Genomic DNA, 12,715 nt, shown 5'->3' with positions numbered 1-12,715 from the left:
TATATAATCTACAGGCTCTAAGACAATCGTAAGTGTAGACCAATCGACACTTAGCAACAGCTCCACTCCTAGGATTCTCGTATTATATAATCTACAGGCTCTAAGACAATCGTAAGTGTAGACCAATCGACACTTAGCAACAGCTCCACTCCTAGGAATATCGTACTATATAATCTACAGGCTCTAAGACAATCGTAAGTGTAGACCAATCGACACTTAGCAACAGCTCCACTCCTAGGATTATCGTATTATATAATATACAGGCTCTACGACAATCGTAAGTGTAGACTAATCGATCACCAATCATATTATGTTTCGGTGTGTTTCAATTTAGAAAATACTTTAATTTTCGTTCGTCCTACTTTTAGACTGGTGAATTTTGGATCCGGACCAAGGAGTTGTGTCGGTGAAGACCTGGCGAGGTCACGGATATTCCTCTACCTGACTACACTTGTGCAAAAATTTGACCTACTTCCGCCGGAAGTAGGCAACGGAATTTCGGACGACCCTCGAACCTTCCTTCCCGGTGGGGTATTGCGACCTCCTGATTACATGATGCGAGCAGTTGCCAGATAAAATTAATAGCATTCAAGATAACTTGCTTCATTATGTTTATGAACTATATATGTTTGGATGTATATTTATATATCTGCATGTACAAATGTAAAGTCAAACGTTAAATTTATGCCCTCTACGAGACCGACTCGTCCAAAAAGATGGTAATATTAAATGCTGATATATTATCAAAAGTAGAAAGAAACATTCAATTGAATACCCGCCTATTGCATGAAAAGGGATAATTTGTTACCTGTCAAGCTTATTAATGACAATAATTCTTTTTCTATTTGTGGTAGTTGTTTGCAAAAAAATTATGCAATCTTATTTAAAAAATAAATGTTATTAAAGGTTCTGGAAAAGATAATGGCATACAGTTTTAATCGTTCAATTTAAAAAGTATCTTTTATTGTGGGAACTGCTTTAAAACATGCAATTTTGCTTGTGGTTTTGAGAGAGTGTGTATACGGCTCCCCTGGGATACATATTTCGAAAACTCGCGTGAGCTGTATTGTATGTATGTAGGTGTTTGAGTTTGACGTCATGTCAACTTTATCTAAAGGCTTCCTTATAAACATCAACATGACGTACACTTTCATGAAGGTTGAATAAAATATAATAATTGGTGAGCCGTTAGTAAAGTGTGCATAAAATGCAAGATAAAGGTAAACATACCACATCTGTTAAAAACAGGGACAAACAACATTTTGCGTATCAAAAGCAGTCACTCATGAAATGTGTCAAACTTTTATTTGGTAGAAGAACTTAATACTGAGTAGAAATAGGCAGACGAAGGCAACGAATGGCCAGTATTAACTCTCAACACATACTCAATATAGCATTTATTAAACTCTTTGCAGATTTTGTAAAGATTCATAATCATATAACATTTCATTTGTTCCACTGAGAAATACAAGAAAATGTGGATACTTCGTCTCCCACGAACCGGTCAATCATCTGGGTCCCCTGCAAAATACAAGAAAATGTGGATAATTCGTCTCCCAGGAGCCGGTCAGTCATCGGGGTCTTCTACAAAATACAAGAAAATGTGGATACATCGTCTCCCACGAGCCGGTCAATCATTGGGATCCCCTGCAAAATGTAAGAAATGTTGATACTTTTTGGTCACCTACCAACATGAGTAGCACTGGATTCCACTGAGGAAAGAAGAAAATGTATGTAAGTGGTGGTACACATAAAGACCATCCTTTATCAAACAAACTGCACCCGATTAATAGCTGGCGGTTCTTTGAACCTCATGAAATGTATATGTCATGTTTCTGTATAGTTATATGTTCTCAAATTTGTTAATTATTCTTTGTGATTACACTTACTCTATTTCCATGCCAGTATTAGTTTTGAAAAGTCATACAGAAAGTATATGCGATTGGAATCTAAATTTGTTCAAAGCAGATTGTAGCTCGCAAGTAATCAAATGGCTTCGTCTGAAATGACGTGAAGGGAGGAAACTTGGCTCTAATCGTTTCTTAACATTTTAAAAGTTGTTACCTTATTCCAAACATTATACAACAATCTTAGTTTTATGGATTGATAAAATACCTAATTGTTCCTTACACATGAAAAGTCAAAACCTCTTACATCGATCAGCAACTGTTAGAATGTTCCTATGTTTCTGACAGTGACATGCAGTAAAATTACTTGCAAGCAGCTATATATTTTGTATATGACAAATTGCTCTAGCTGTGTATGTATTATATCCTATACAAATACAAATCTAAATTCCCTTTTTACTACAATTTTACACGCCCCTTTCCTTTCGAAAGGTCTGGTCCTCTGTCGTTTTCAGATATTATCTGGAACATTGATACAACGTTTTTCCGAGTGTCTTGCACGAAGTGATATTTTAACCCGATACACTGGTGACAAGTGAAAATTGCCACATCCGTCGTTTAAACTTCAAAACTGGTTGTTTATCCTTTCTTTTTCCTTATCTATTTAACTTTTCTTGGCAAATATATGTCCACATCACAGGTTTGCTTTGTATATATAACTTATTTCCACCATGTCCCAATAATTGTTCAATGTCTCCTTTTATAGCAGACGACCCATTGTATTCTGTTTAATGTATATGGTACTAGTTCATCAAGATTATACGAACAGAACTTGCCACCAAATAAAATATAAAAGTGGTCCCTTTGAATGTCCACGAGAGACTCATTTTATTCAAAGCCTTGCGTTTTCATCTGGATACTTCTCCACCTCTACGGGAAAAGGATTTGTCAACTTTTAGGTACTGAAGATGTGTATGACGATGTGTGCGTACCTTGTGATTTACACCCTCATTGGACAGATGTACGTGACTGGAAAAAATTGGGGTTTAGAAGATTGGACCAACGAAATGGCCAATTATTCTTAAGAGTTGTGATCTTCAATTCAAACCTCTAGGGAAAAATGTAACTTTTAAACCTGTGTTAGTGACAGTGCTATAAGAAGAACCCGGCACCGAGGACAACCACTCCCTTCAGGACAGGACTGTCATAGACATTCCTGAAAGACCGTTCCGGTAGAACCCCTGTGTGACTGTACCCAATGTAGAGGCTTTAAGAACATTACACACTGTACATGTGACACCTTGGTTACCAAAAACGTGTTGTACAGTGACTTGTTTGTATCCCACTTTGATCGTTCCAATGTGTTTCTTATTGCTGTACTTAACCATTTGGCTTTTATGTATTTTTGTCTTTTTGTGTTGTTGCATTTTAAGAAATAAACGTGTCCTGAAAAAGTATAAAAACTCTTGTCTTGTCTGTTTTCGGGACAAAAGTGACATTCCCTGCACTATGGCTACCTCTACTGTCTCTGCTCCCTCTTTCTTTACTTTCAAAGTCATCGACGAACACTTAGATCGTGCCAGTTGAGAGACCATGTATCTTCGTCATCCCTTTGACATGTTAAATGCCGGACTTAGTGGTTCAGGCAAAACCGAATTTGTCAAACGTTTGATCAAACATCAACATCATTTGATCGATCGTCCACCTCAACGGATCGTGTGGTGTTACAAAGAGTGGCAGTTGGCATAAAGCCTCCTGCGAGAAAATCAAGGCGATTCCATCGTGTTTGTGGAAGGCATTCCTAGCAAAGACCCATCGTTCGTGTCTGACCCCAGTCAAGCCCATCTGGTCATTTTCGACGACATGTTAGGAGAAGACGAAGAAGATATTAAAATGTCGTTTATACGCAAAGGGTATCATCGTAATGCCAGTGTCATTTACAGTACCCATATTTTGTTTCAACAAAGTACAGCCCATCGCACCATCAGTCTCAATGTTCATTTCGTGGTCTTGTTTAAAAGCCCTAGAGATAAATCGCAAGTTCAAGTCTTAGCCAAACAGTTAGGAACACCTTGGCTGACTCATGCGTACGAAGATGCCACCCAAACCCCACACGCCTATTTACTCGTGGACTTAACCCACACACACACACCAGATTATTTGCGATTTCGTACCCATCTGTTTCACCACTGGTGCCAAAATGGAGGGCTTGTCATGTACACGTCTCCGTCGTCGACTTGACAAACAAATATCTATAAAAACCTAGGACACTTTGAGTCTGTCACACACAGCGCCAACATGACATCCATTCAGTCTCATCTTCCCGTCAAATTGAATCGTGCATTGTACGGCATCAGTCGCGAAAGAAAAATCCACAAATACGTGCCCGTGTCTTAGAAGCCAGTCTCAAAGAAGTATTACGATGCTTTACGGTGACAACGTGTCAATTATTGCAATGCATCATTCACATTCCTCATCAAACCCAACGCATTTTTGAGAGAAACAAAGTAGCCTTGACGCAACTGGCCGATCATTGCATCGACACTCAAATCAAAAAGCAAATCCCTTTGAAACCTGGAGGTAGCGGTTCTCTAGGAGATGTCATCATTCGATCCGTCTTAAAATGGGATACTAATGCCCAAAAAGTTATTCCCATGAAAAAATGTCACTCCCAAAAAAGCCAAACAAACCCCAAAGAAGAAAAAGGGCAGCGATGTCAAGACCATGTCACAACCCAGAAAAGGAAAAGTCCACAAAAAAGGAAAAGAAAAGTCCCCAGAAAAATACAAGCCCCCAGAAAAATAAAAGCCCCCAGAAAACAGTTTCTACCCTACAAGAGAGACACTTCGTCCAGGACCCAACCTTACATTCGTAAACCACTACCTTCATCGACGGTTACCGCGTCTCCAGTAGCCTCAGCTTCTTCCACTTCTCCGTTCTTGGTGATATCTGCCAAAGCCAATTTGACACCCATTCTTCCTCAGTTGATGAAAAAATGGAAACCCAGGTCTACAAGAACTTCTTCAGCGGTGACATCCTCCTCCTCCTCTTTAGCTGCAGTGTTAGCTGCTCACAACGTACCTGCTCCCAAAATCAAAGTCCTAGAGAGATCTGGCATGTTACACAGTTTACTGAATATCTCCAAGCAAGAACAGTCCCGATTTAGTCCGTTGCGAACCCCTCCACGACGTGTGGTGCCAGTCATCAAGTTGATACGACCTTAAGACAATCAGTGGCGACGCGTTCCAGTATAAAATGGACCTGAGGAAAAGAATAGAAATCAGTGTTGTGTGCTCCTGAACACCAAAAGATGTCATCCCCAGAAGCCATCCCTCTTCTAACCCCAAAGGAAAGAAAAGAAAAGGACTGCCTCCTTGTTTAGTCAAACATGGGGACATGTTGTCCGTCCTGTCCAAAGCGTCTCCACCCTTGCGAAAAAAACTCATTGAAACAGCCTCCAAAGACGTCATCGATACCGTGTACGAATGTTGTTCGAACGTCTTGAACGGTACGATACCTTTGTCTAAACACGAGAAACAAATGTTTAGCCAAACATCGTCACGTTCTTTGCCAAATGGTTCAAAAGAAAATGCCCATTCGTCAAGCGAAGAAGATGTTGAGAAAACGCGGAGGAATTTTGCCTCTGTTGTTAGGACCCTTTACAAAAGGAGTATTGGTAACAATTCTGGGAGGATTCATGGAAGCAAGATAAAAAGGACCAAGAAGATAAAAGGGACCTTTGGAATCCAAACATCTCAGACGTGACAATTAAAATCCGTTGGAATGACGAAAACTGACTTTAATGCCTGCAAACGATGGATGGAATACCATCGTTGGCAAGAACAACGGATCCCCCGTTTACCTCCCAATCCTCATGTGACTGAGATGTCCCAGCTACAACACGAATTTCAGTCGTTGATGGATCGCAACTATTTGTCCGAAAGAGAAAAATCACAAAAGCACGGTCAACTATTGCAACGACTACAGCTCTTTCACCAGAATGCTATACACGAAACAGCTCTTCCCACTCTGAAAGATTTTAAGACCCTGATGAAAAGTCTTATCACCATCACCATCACCACCACCACCACCACCAGTGGTCAAAACAGACGCAGCCCCACGAATACCTGAGGAAGAAGAGGTACGAGAAGTCTTTTAAACACCGTCAGCAGATTATATTTCTAGTAAGACTGCGGAGTCCTTGTTGATCCCTTCCCCCACTCCTCAACGAGAAAAGAAGAACTGCTCGAGACTTACAAGTTTGTGAGTGTTGAAAAAAATCACAGTGAGACAAAAATGATGCACCGAGAGTCTTGCACCTGTTCCAAGTCGGAACTACATCTGTTTAACATGCCACCCACCATGATAATGATGCAAGAATCCCAATGAGTCGAATTTTATCCCGTCTCCTCTGTGAAGGACTCAGGTTCAGCTCCCACCGAGTTTGAAATCAAAGGACAGCCCGAAGGTTACATTGATCTGCATAGCAATTACTTGTAGATGAAAGTTAAAGTAATCGACACATCGACGGACGGTCCCGATATAAAGAACGAAGTTAAATTGCCCCCGTCAATAGTTTCATGCATTCCTTGTTCACTGGGGTAGATTTGTATTTGAATAACAAAATGGTCATTAGCAGCATGGACACTTAACCTTACCGAGCGTACCTGGCAAATCTCTTGACGTCCGGAAAAGAAACCAAGAACACCCATCTGGATGCTTGCGTGGTATGAAAACCTGATACAGCGGGCAAGTTTGACGATATCGATTTGATTACAGATAAAGGCCCCAACCACAATGTAGGATTCAACGCCCGACGAAAGAAAATCAAAGGACCCTACAAAAATTTAGAACTAATAGATCGTTTACATTTAGAGATGTGGGTGCAAGAGAAGTATTTGTTGAAAGGAGTGGATGTCCGCCTGAGACTGAATCTCAGCAGTGTCGCTTTCCATTTGAAAAGTGATGCTGTCTATTACAAAACCATCATCTTCCTCCACCATTAATACTGGCCGCCATGTATAGCCTATCTTTGCTGAAAAATGGCGTTAAACCCCACAATGACAACAACAACAACAAAACCATCATCGAAGAAGCTAGACTTTACGTGCGATGTGTGGAAGTGTTACCTAAAGTGGGAACCGACATCAGTCACACTTTGAGCAGAAAGACCGCCAAGTATCCGATACGACACGTGGAAGTGAAAACTTTCACCATTCCAGCTGGGAATCAATCTATCATCGAAGATCATCTGTTCCAAGGTCAGTTACCCAAACATGTGATCAGTGATATATTCACATATATATATATATATATATATATATATATATATATATATATATATATATATATATATACGTATGTGTCTGCAGCATGATGTCCCAGTGCTAGACATCACTATAAACTGTCACACTGCAGACATCGTAGCGATATGACTGAAAAATTGTTAAAGCTACGTTAAAAATCCAAATCACACACACACACACGCACACACACACACACACACACACACACACACCCTCAGCTAAACAAACCAAAGCATGTGGGTGCAAGAGAAGTATTTGTTGAAAGGAGTGGATGTCCGCCTGAGACTGAATCTCAGCAGTGTCGCTTTCCATTTGAAAAGTGATGCTGTCTATTACAAAACCATCATCTTCCTCCACCATTAATACTGGCCGCCATGTATAGCCTATCTTTGCTGAAAAATGGCGTTAAACCCCACAATAATAACAACAACAACAAAACCATCATCGAAGAAGCTAGACTTCACGTGCGACGTGTGGACGTGTTACCTAAAGTGGGAAACGACATCAGTCACACTTTGATCAGAACGACCGCCACGTATCCAATATGACACGTGAAAGAGAAACCTTTCACCATTCCCGCTGGGCATCAATCTATCATCGAAGATCATCTGTTTCAAGGTCAGCTACCCAAACATGTCGTCAGTGGTATTGTCAAAAATACAGTCTTCAATGGAGCCTTCGAGGAAGATCCTTTTGAGTTTCAGCACTACAATGCATCCAGGATCGATATATACATAGACACGTATAAAATACATTATATATATATATATATATATATATATATATATATATATATATATATATATATATATATATATATATATATATATATATATATATATATATATATATGTGCACACACACACACACACACACATATAAATATACGTAGCTGCAGCATGATGTCCCAGTGCTATACGTCACTGGTCACACTGCAGACATCGTAGCGGTATGACTGAAAACTTCTTAAAGCTACGTTAAAAATCTAAATCACACACACACACACACACACACACACACACACACACATCTCAGCTAAACAAACCAAAGCAAAAGAAAATCTAAAATCTTTCGGCAATGAGCCTCAAACTGCAGGACATAAACTATAAACAATAAAATAGATTAATTACTTAAGGGTAAAATTGGCAAAATAATCCCCCCTTATCCAACATATCTTGAAATTTGCCTGTACAGTTTCACGTATTACATACAATAGTAAGAAATCATACGTAGAACACAAACCATTCATTGCAAAATTGTATCATCTCGCTAATGCCATTTGTCTTTGATATATTTTCGTATATATTCACATCCTGCCATCTACCATCATTGCTTTGTTACGACTCTATGTCTTAAACATTGTAACAGAAGGATGAAGCCAACAACATTAAAGTATACATAACAGTTTACAAGTAACAACCATTTTCAATCTCACCTTTGGATTTTCAGCATCGTTAATACTTTGCCTTTATAAGTACAAAACTTTATTTCTTTATAAATAAGGCCATAATGTTTTAAACTAAATATAGATACACTAACAACTAACAGTTTGGTAACAACCAACTCGACGTCATTAGCGTGCCGAGTGATGCATCATTGCCACAGAATGTATGCCAGGAAATGCGATCTTGTGCCATTTTGTCCGTCCATTGTGCAGCCCGATGTTGAAGTCCTCGAGGACCTGCTCCACTATTCTGAGCCTGTTGTTTGTCGGACTTCTCACTGGCTGCTTTAATCGCTGCACTGGTTTTATAATAGCGGCTTAATGTGCACGATTGTCATCCTTATGGGGGGGGGGATGCTAGCAGTGTCGCCACGGAGCTGCCAGTTTCCAAACCTGATAGATCCATGCCGGGTGACTGCTTCTTTCTGAGTCTTATCTCTATATTCGTGATATGGTGGGTACATGTGTCGCAGAGGATACTGCGGAGGCGCCATTGATACAAGCATTAAGGTATTTAGCCATCAACGAAGTAAGCGTCCATATGTCATAATCGTTACTGTAGGAGTGGTGGAACGTATGCGTTGTCCAATAGGATCTTTGTAGCAAACCTGATCTTTGAGTGCCAGATTATCTTGCCATTGTTTTCATGCAGTCAAGAGCGAGCATATTATCTGGCTTGCTGTGGAGACAGCAGCGGAAATATATAAAAGAGTACAATATATCAACCTCTTGCCTCTGTCATTTTCTGTTGACATGATGGCCTCTGACTTGGTTGTTTGTGTTTAGGTTGTACTCCAATTGATCTCTGGGCAGTTTCCTTTCTCCGTGCTCATCCTGACCTCCACTGTCGCATCCAAGGTCTGGTAGAATCTTTCTCCACGTCAGCGGCTTCGTTAGTTGAAGCATATTCTACTATCACTGGTATGTTGCCAAACCAGTGCTGAAAAATGGCTCACCTTATGCGGTCGTTGACTGTCTGCACTGCGCTCATAGCCTTAGATGCACTTTGCTCGAGGTCCATGGCAACCCTGAAACGTTTCGTTTAGGCGCGGTCTCTTCCTGACCACAGAAACATGTACTTTCCTGAGGAGATCTTGTCCAAATCCAACGATTTTACCTCTTGCAAACTTATTCTTGTCATATTCAAGCGTTCTAGTTCCTGTGCCATCAAACTAGCATAGCCAGACCCTCGCAGTGTTCTGACATAATAATAATAATAATAATAATTATAAGAATAACCAGGTTAACAAATATGTTCATAGAGACAAATCTTCCTTGTGGTCCTCAAAGACGCATGCTTACGTGAGCACTCGCACATATTTAATATTTGGTCAACAGGTACATAAATTAATAATATTCTATACACAGATGTACAGGTTACAGCATGCCTGAAGTAATATAAACATCCATTATATATCCTAAAATACGCACAAATGAACGCACAGATAAAAGGAGAGGCTTTTAATACCATCCCATCTTATAATAAATAAGTTCTTGAATAAGGTTTCACATGAAGTAAGGGAGTTACGTGTCCTGAAGGTTAGGATATTACAAAAAAGTAGGTGCTGATGCAGAGCATAGCGTTTAGATATACATGTAGTTGCTTTTCGACCTCGGAATATAGGTTCGTTTTTAGTTTATTGATGATGCTCTGCATCTTTGCTCAGTCAGGTTACGGATACAATATGGATAAAGATCTCTCAGACATTTTTGTCACAATTTCTTTAAAATATAATTAGTTTTCGTACATGTAGCCATTGTCGACGTTAAAACAAAATATTCGAGGGAGCTGTAATAGGATGTTTCAGGTATATTCAGTCTGTCTGTTATTAAGAGTTTGTCTGTTCTCGATAGATTATAATTAGATGTTTTCCCATGTGGAAGAACCATAGTCTATTACTGTAAGTATATATCCGGAAAAATTATAAAGTGCAAGCGACTTGGGATGTAGAAATTACACTAGGCATGTTTACGCCATTTCGAGTTAAAAGAAAATGTCATTGGATGAGCGCTGCCTTGTTCAGATTTTCAAAAGTCTCGTTTAATATGCGTTATCTTTTGTTGGCGCAAAAAAAAAATGATTTATTTCTGATGTCACATTTAACTTGATTTCAACGGAGTCGAGAGATTTACCAGATGAATGCAGTGTACAATTCTCACTGAAAGATCAGTCCCTGAGTACACTGGACACAAAACTACACTTTAAGTCATTTGAGAGACTGTAGAAAATGAATCTATCCTTATATGAGAACGTGACATAGGCCTTGCATCGGAAGCATATTTATAACAAATAACTATTCGTACAAATAACAACTGGTCTGTCAGTGACATATCATACGAGTCGAATAACTAAGTTTGAAGAATATGTTTAGGCTGAATGAGTATCGAATGTTTAACCAGATATAATGCTCTTTTAAGGCCAGTGAAATTACGATATCAAGTTATCCCGCTTTGATTGGTAGTAACTACTGGTCTATACGTTTCGTGAATGCAGTTTGATAAGAAATTTGTCGTGAACCTAACTGATTTACGTAGGAGGCTCTACTTGTTAAGATATTCGAATAGATGCTTGCTGATATTTTATAAAGAATTATTGAAAGTGTATATACTTATACTATGTATATTTAATTTGCATTGTTTACTGGATTTTCCTCATGATTATGTTATGTCTATCTGTATTTTGTAATGGGCATTTGTTGAAAATCAAGTTAAATGTCTAATTGATTAGTGACATATTTTGTAAACCACATATTACATAGCTAATATTTCTCTGTGAGTATAGATTACATATTCAGATCGTAATTAATGGAAATAAACATGTTCACTTGTATCTGAACTCATACAATTCGTTTTGACTTGGAAATTCCTTATCTTGTTGACTGTTTTAGAAGAAAGAGTGACCCACATCATTTCTCTGTTATTGTGTTGAATTTATATTAATGTTGTTTCCTTCAAAATTACTCATTTATACCTTATTCCGTAGAAGAGGAATCAGTCTTATTGCTTTCCGCAGATTTTCGTTTGGGTGTCTTTATTTGTTATTCACTGGAATTACAAAGTGCTCAAAAATATTTTCGGGCTATAACATTATTAGGGAATTACTTTGAAATAATTCAAGGGCCTTTGGGATTCTATTATTCTGATACATCAAGATTGTTAACACATCCAGGAAACTGGCTAATTAACACATTAGAGACTGTATGCACATGAGCACATTCAATGTTGGAATGTATTCGGACCACAACTGCAATTCGTTTGGAATTCTATGCTTTTGTACTTATGACATAACTTTTAGTACTATTTGGGATTTAATTCACAATACAGGAGTTCTTTAACATTTTCACGTTGTACACTTTGTATATTTGTTGAATTTTACAAAATTGTTGGCTCTAGCTCTTTTCTGTTACTTAGTTTAAGGCCATCGAGTCGTAATTCGTCGATACGAGTCAACAGTTAGATGCGTCATTCTTACATTCACTTATGAATTGCAAATACTGTAACCAATTCCAATGACTGGAAATTTACAGAAAGTGATAATATTGTTAACTACTTCTTGCCGTGACTCAGAGTTGACATTTTGAGAATTTTGTGGTAAAATCCATCTAGACTAGCCGATTTGTTAATTTAGTAGTAGTATCAATTGCAACAGTTATTGTGTGATGTGTGTGTGTGAGTGTGTGTGTCATTTGGATTTTTAGCGTAGCTTTAACAATTTTTCAGTCATATCGCTACGATGTATGCAGTGTGGCAGTTTATAGTGATGTCTAGCACTGGGGCATCATGCCGCAGACATGTAGCATGATGTCCCACCCAGTCAAATTATCCTGACACCAGGCCGACCAGTCCTAACACTAACCTCTTAATGCTGAGCGCCTAGCGAGGCAGCTGTTAGTACCATTTTTGTAAGTCTTTGTTATGACTCGGCCGGGGTTCGAACCCACGACCTCACGCTTCCGAGGCGGATGCTCCAACCACTAGGACACCGGAGCGGTCGACAGTTATTGTAGTTAGGAAATATGGAACTAATAAATAATAATAATAAATACCTAATTTTGTACCAACACCCTTCCATTAAAGAAGACATTCAAATTTATTTATGTTATACTCCGTCTTATTAG

General features: G+C 38.9%; 1 protein-coding gene across 2 annotated transcripts in view; it reads left to right on the top strand.

Annotated features, from left to right (window-relative positions):
* LOC149777703 (steroid 17-alpha-hydroxylase/17,20 lyase-like) overlaps nucleotides 1-11,444 on the top strand; it is a 42,085-nt gene extending 30,641 nt beyond the window's left edge. For both annotated transcript variants that reach the window (XM_089938756.1, XM_089938757.1), the window contains one exon: nucleotides 369-11,444. In XM_089938756.1, coding sequence (XP_089794882.1) covers nucleotides 369-576 — 208 coding nt within the window. In that variant the 3' untranslated portion in view covers nucleotides 577-11,444. The remainder of the gene's footprint in view (nucleotides 1-368) is intronic.
* Nucleotides 11,445-12,715: the final 1,271 nt, after the last annotated feature.

Source organism: Sinohyriopsis cumingii, chromosome 17 (genome assembly GCF_028554795.1).
Source record: "Sinohyriopsis cumingii isolate HCF-2022 chromosome 17, ASM2855479v2, whole genome shotgun sequence".
Lineage (NCBI taxonomy): Eukaryota > Metazoa > Mollusca > Bivalvia > Unionida > Unionidae > Sinohyriopsis > Sinohyriopsis cumingii.
The sequence above is the reverse complement of the archived record's forward strand: the minus strand, read 5'-3'. Positions and strand labels throughout refer to the sequence as shown.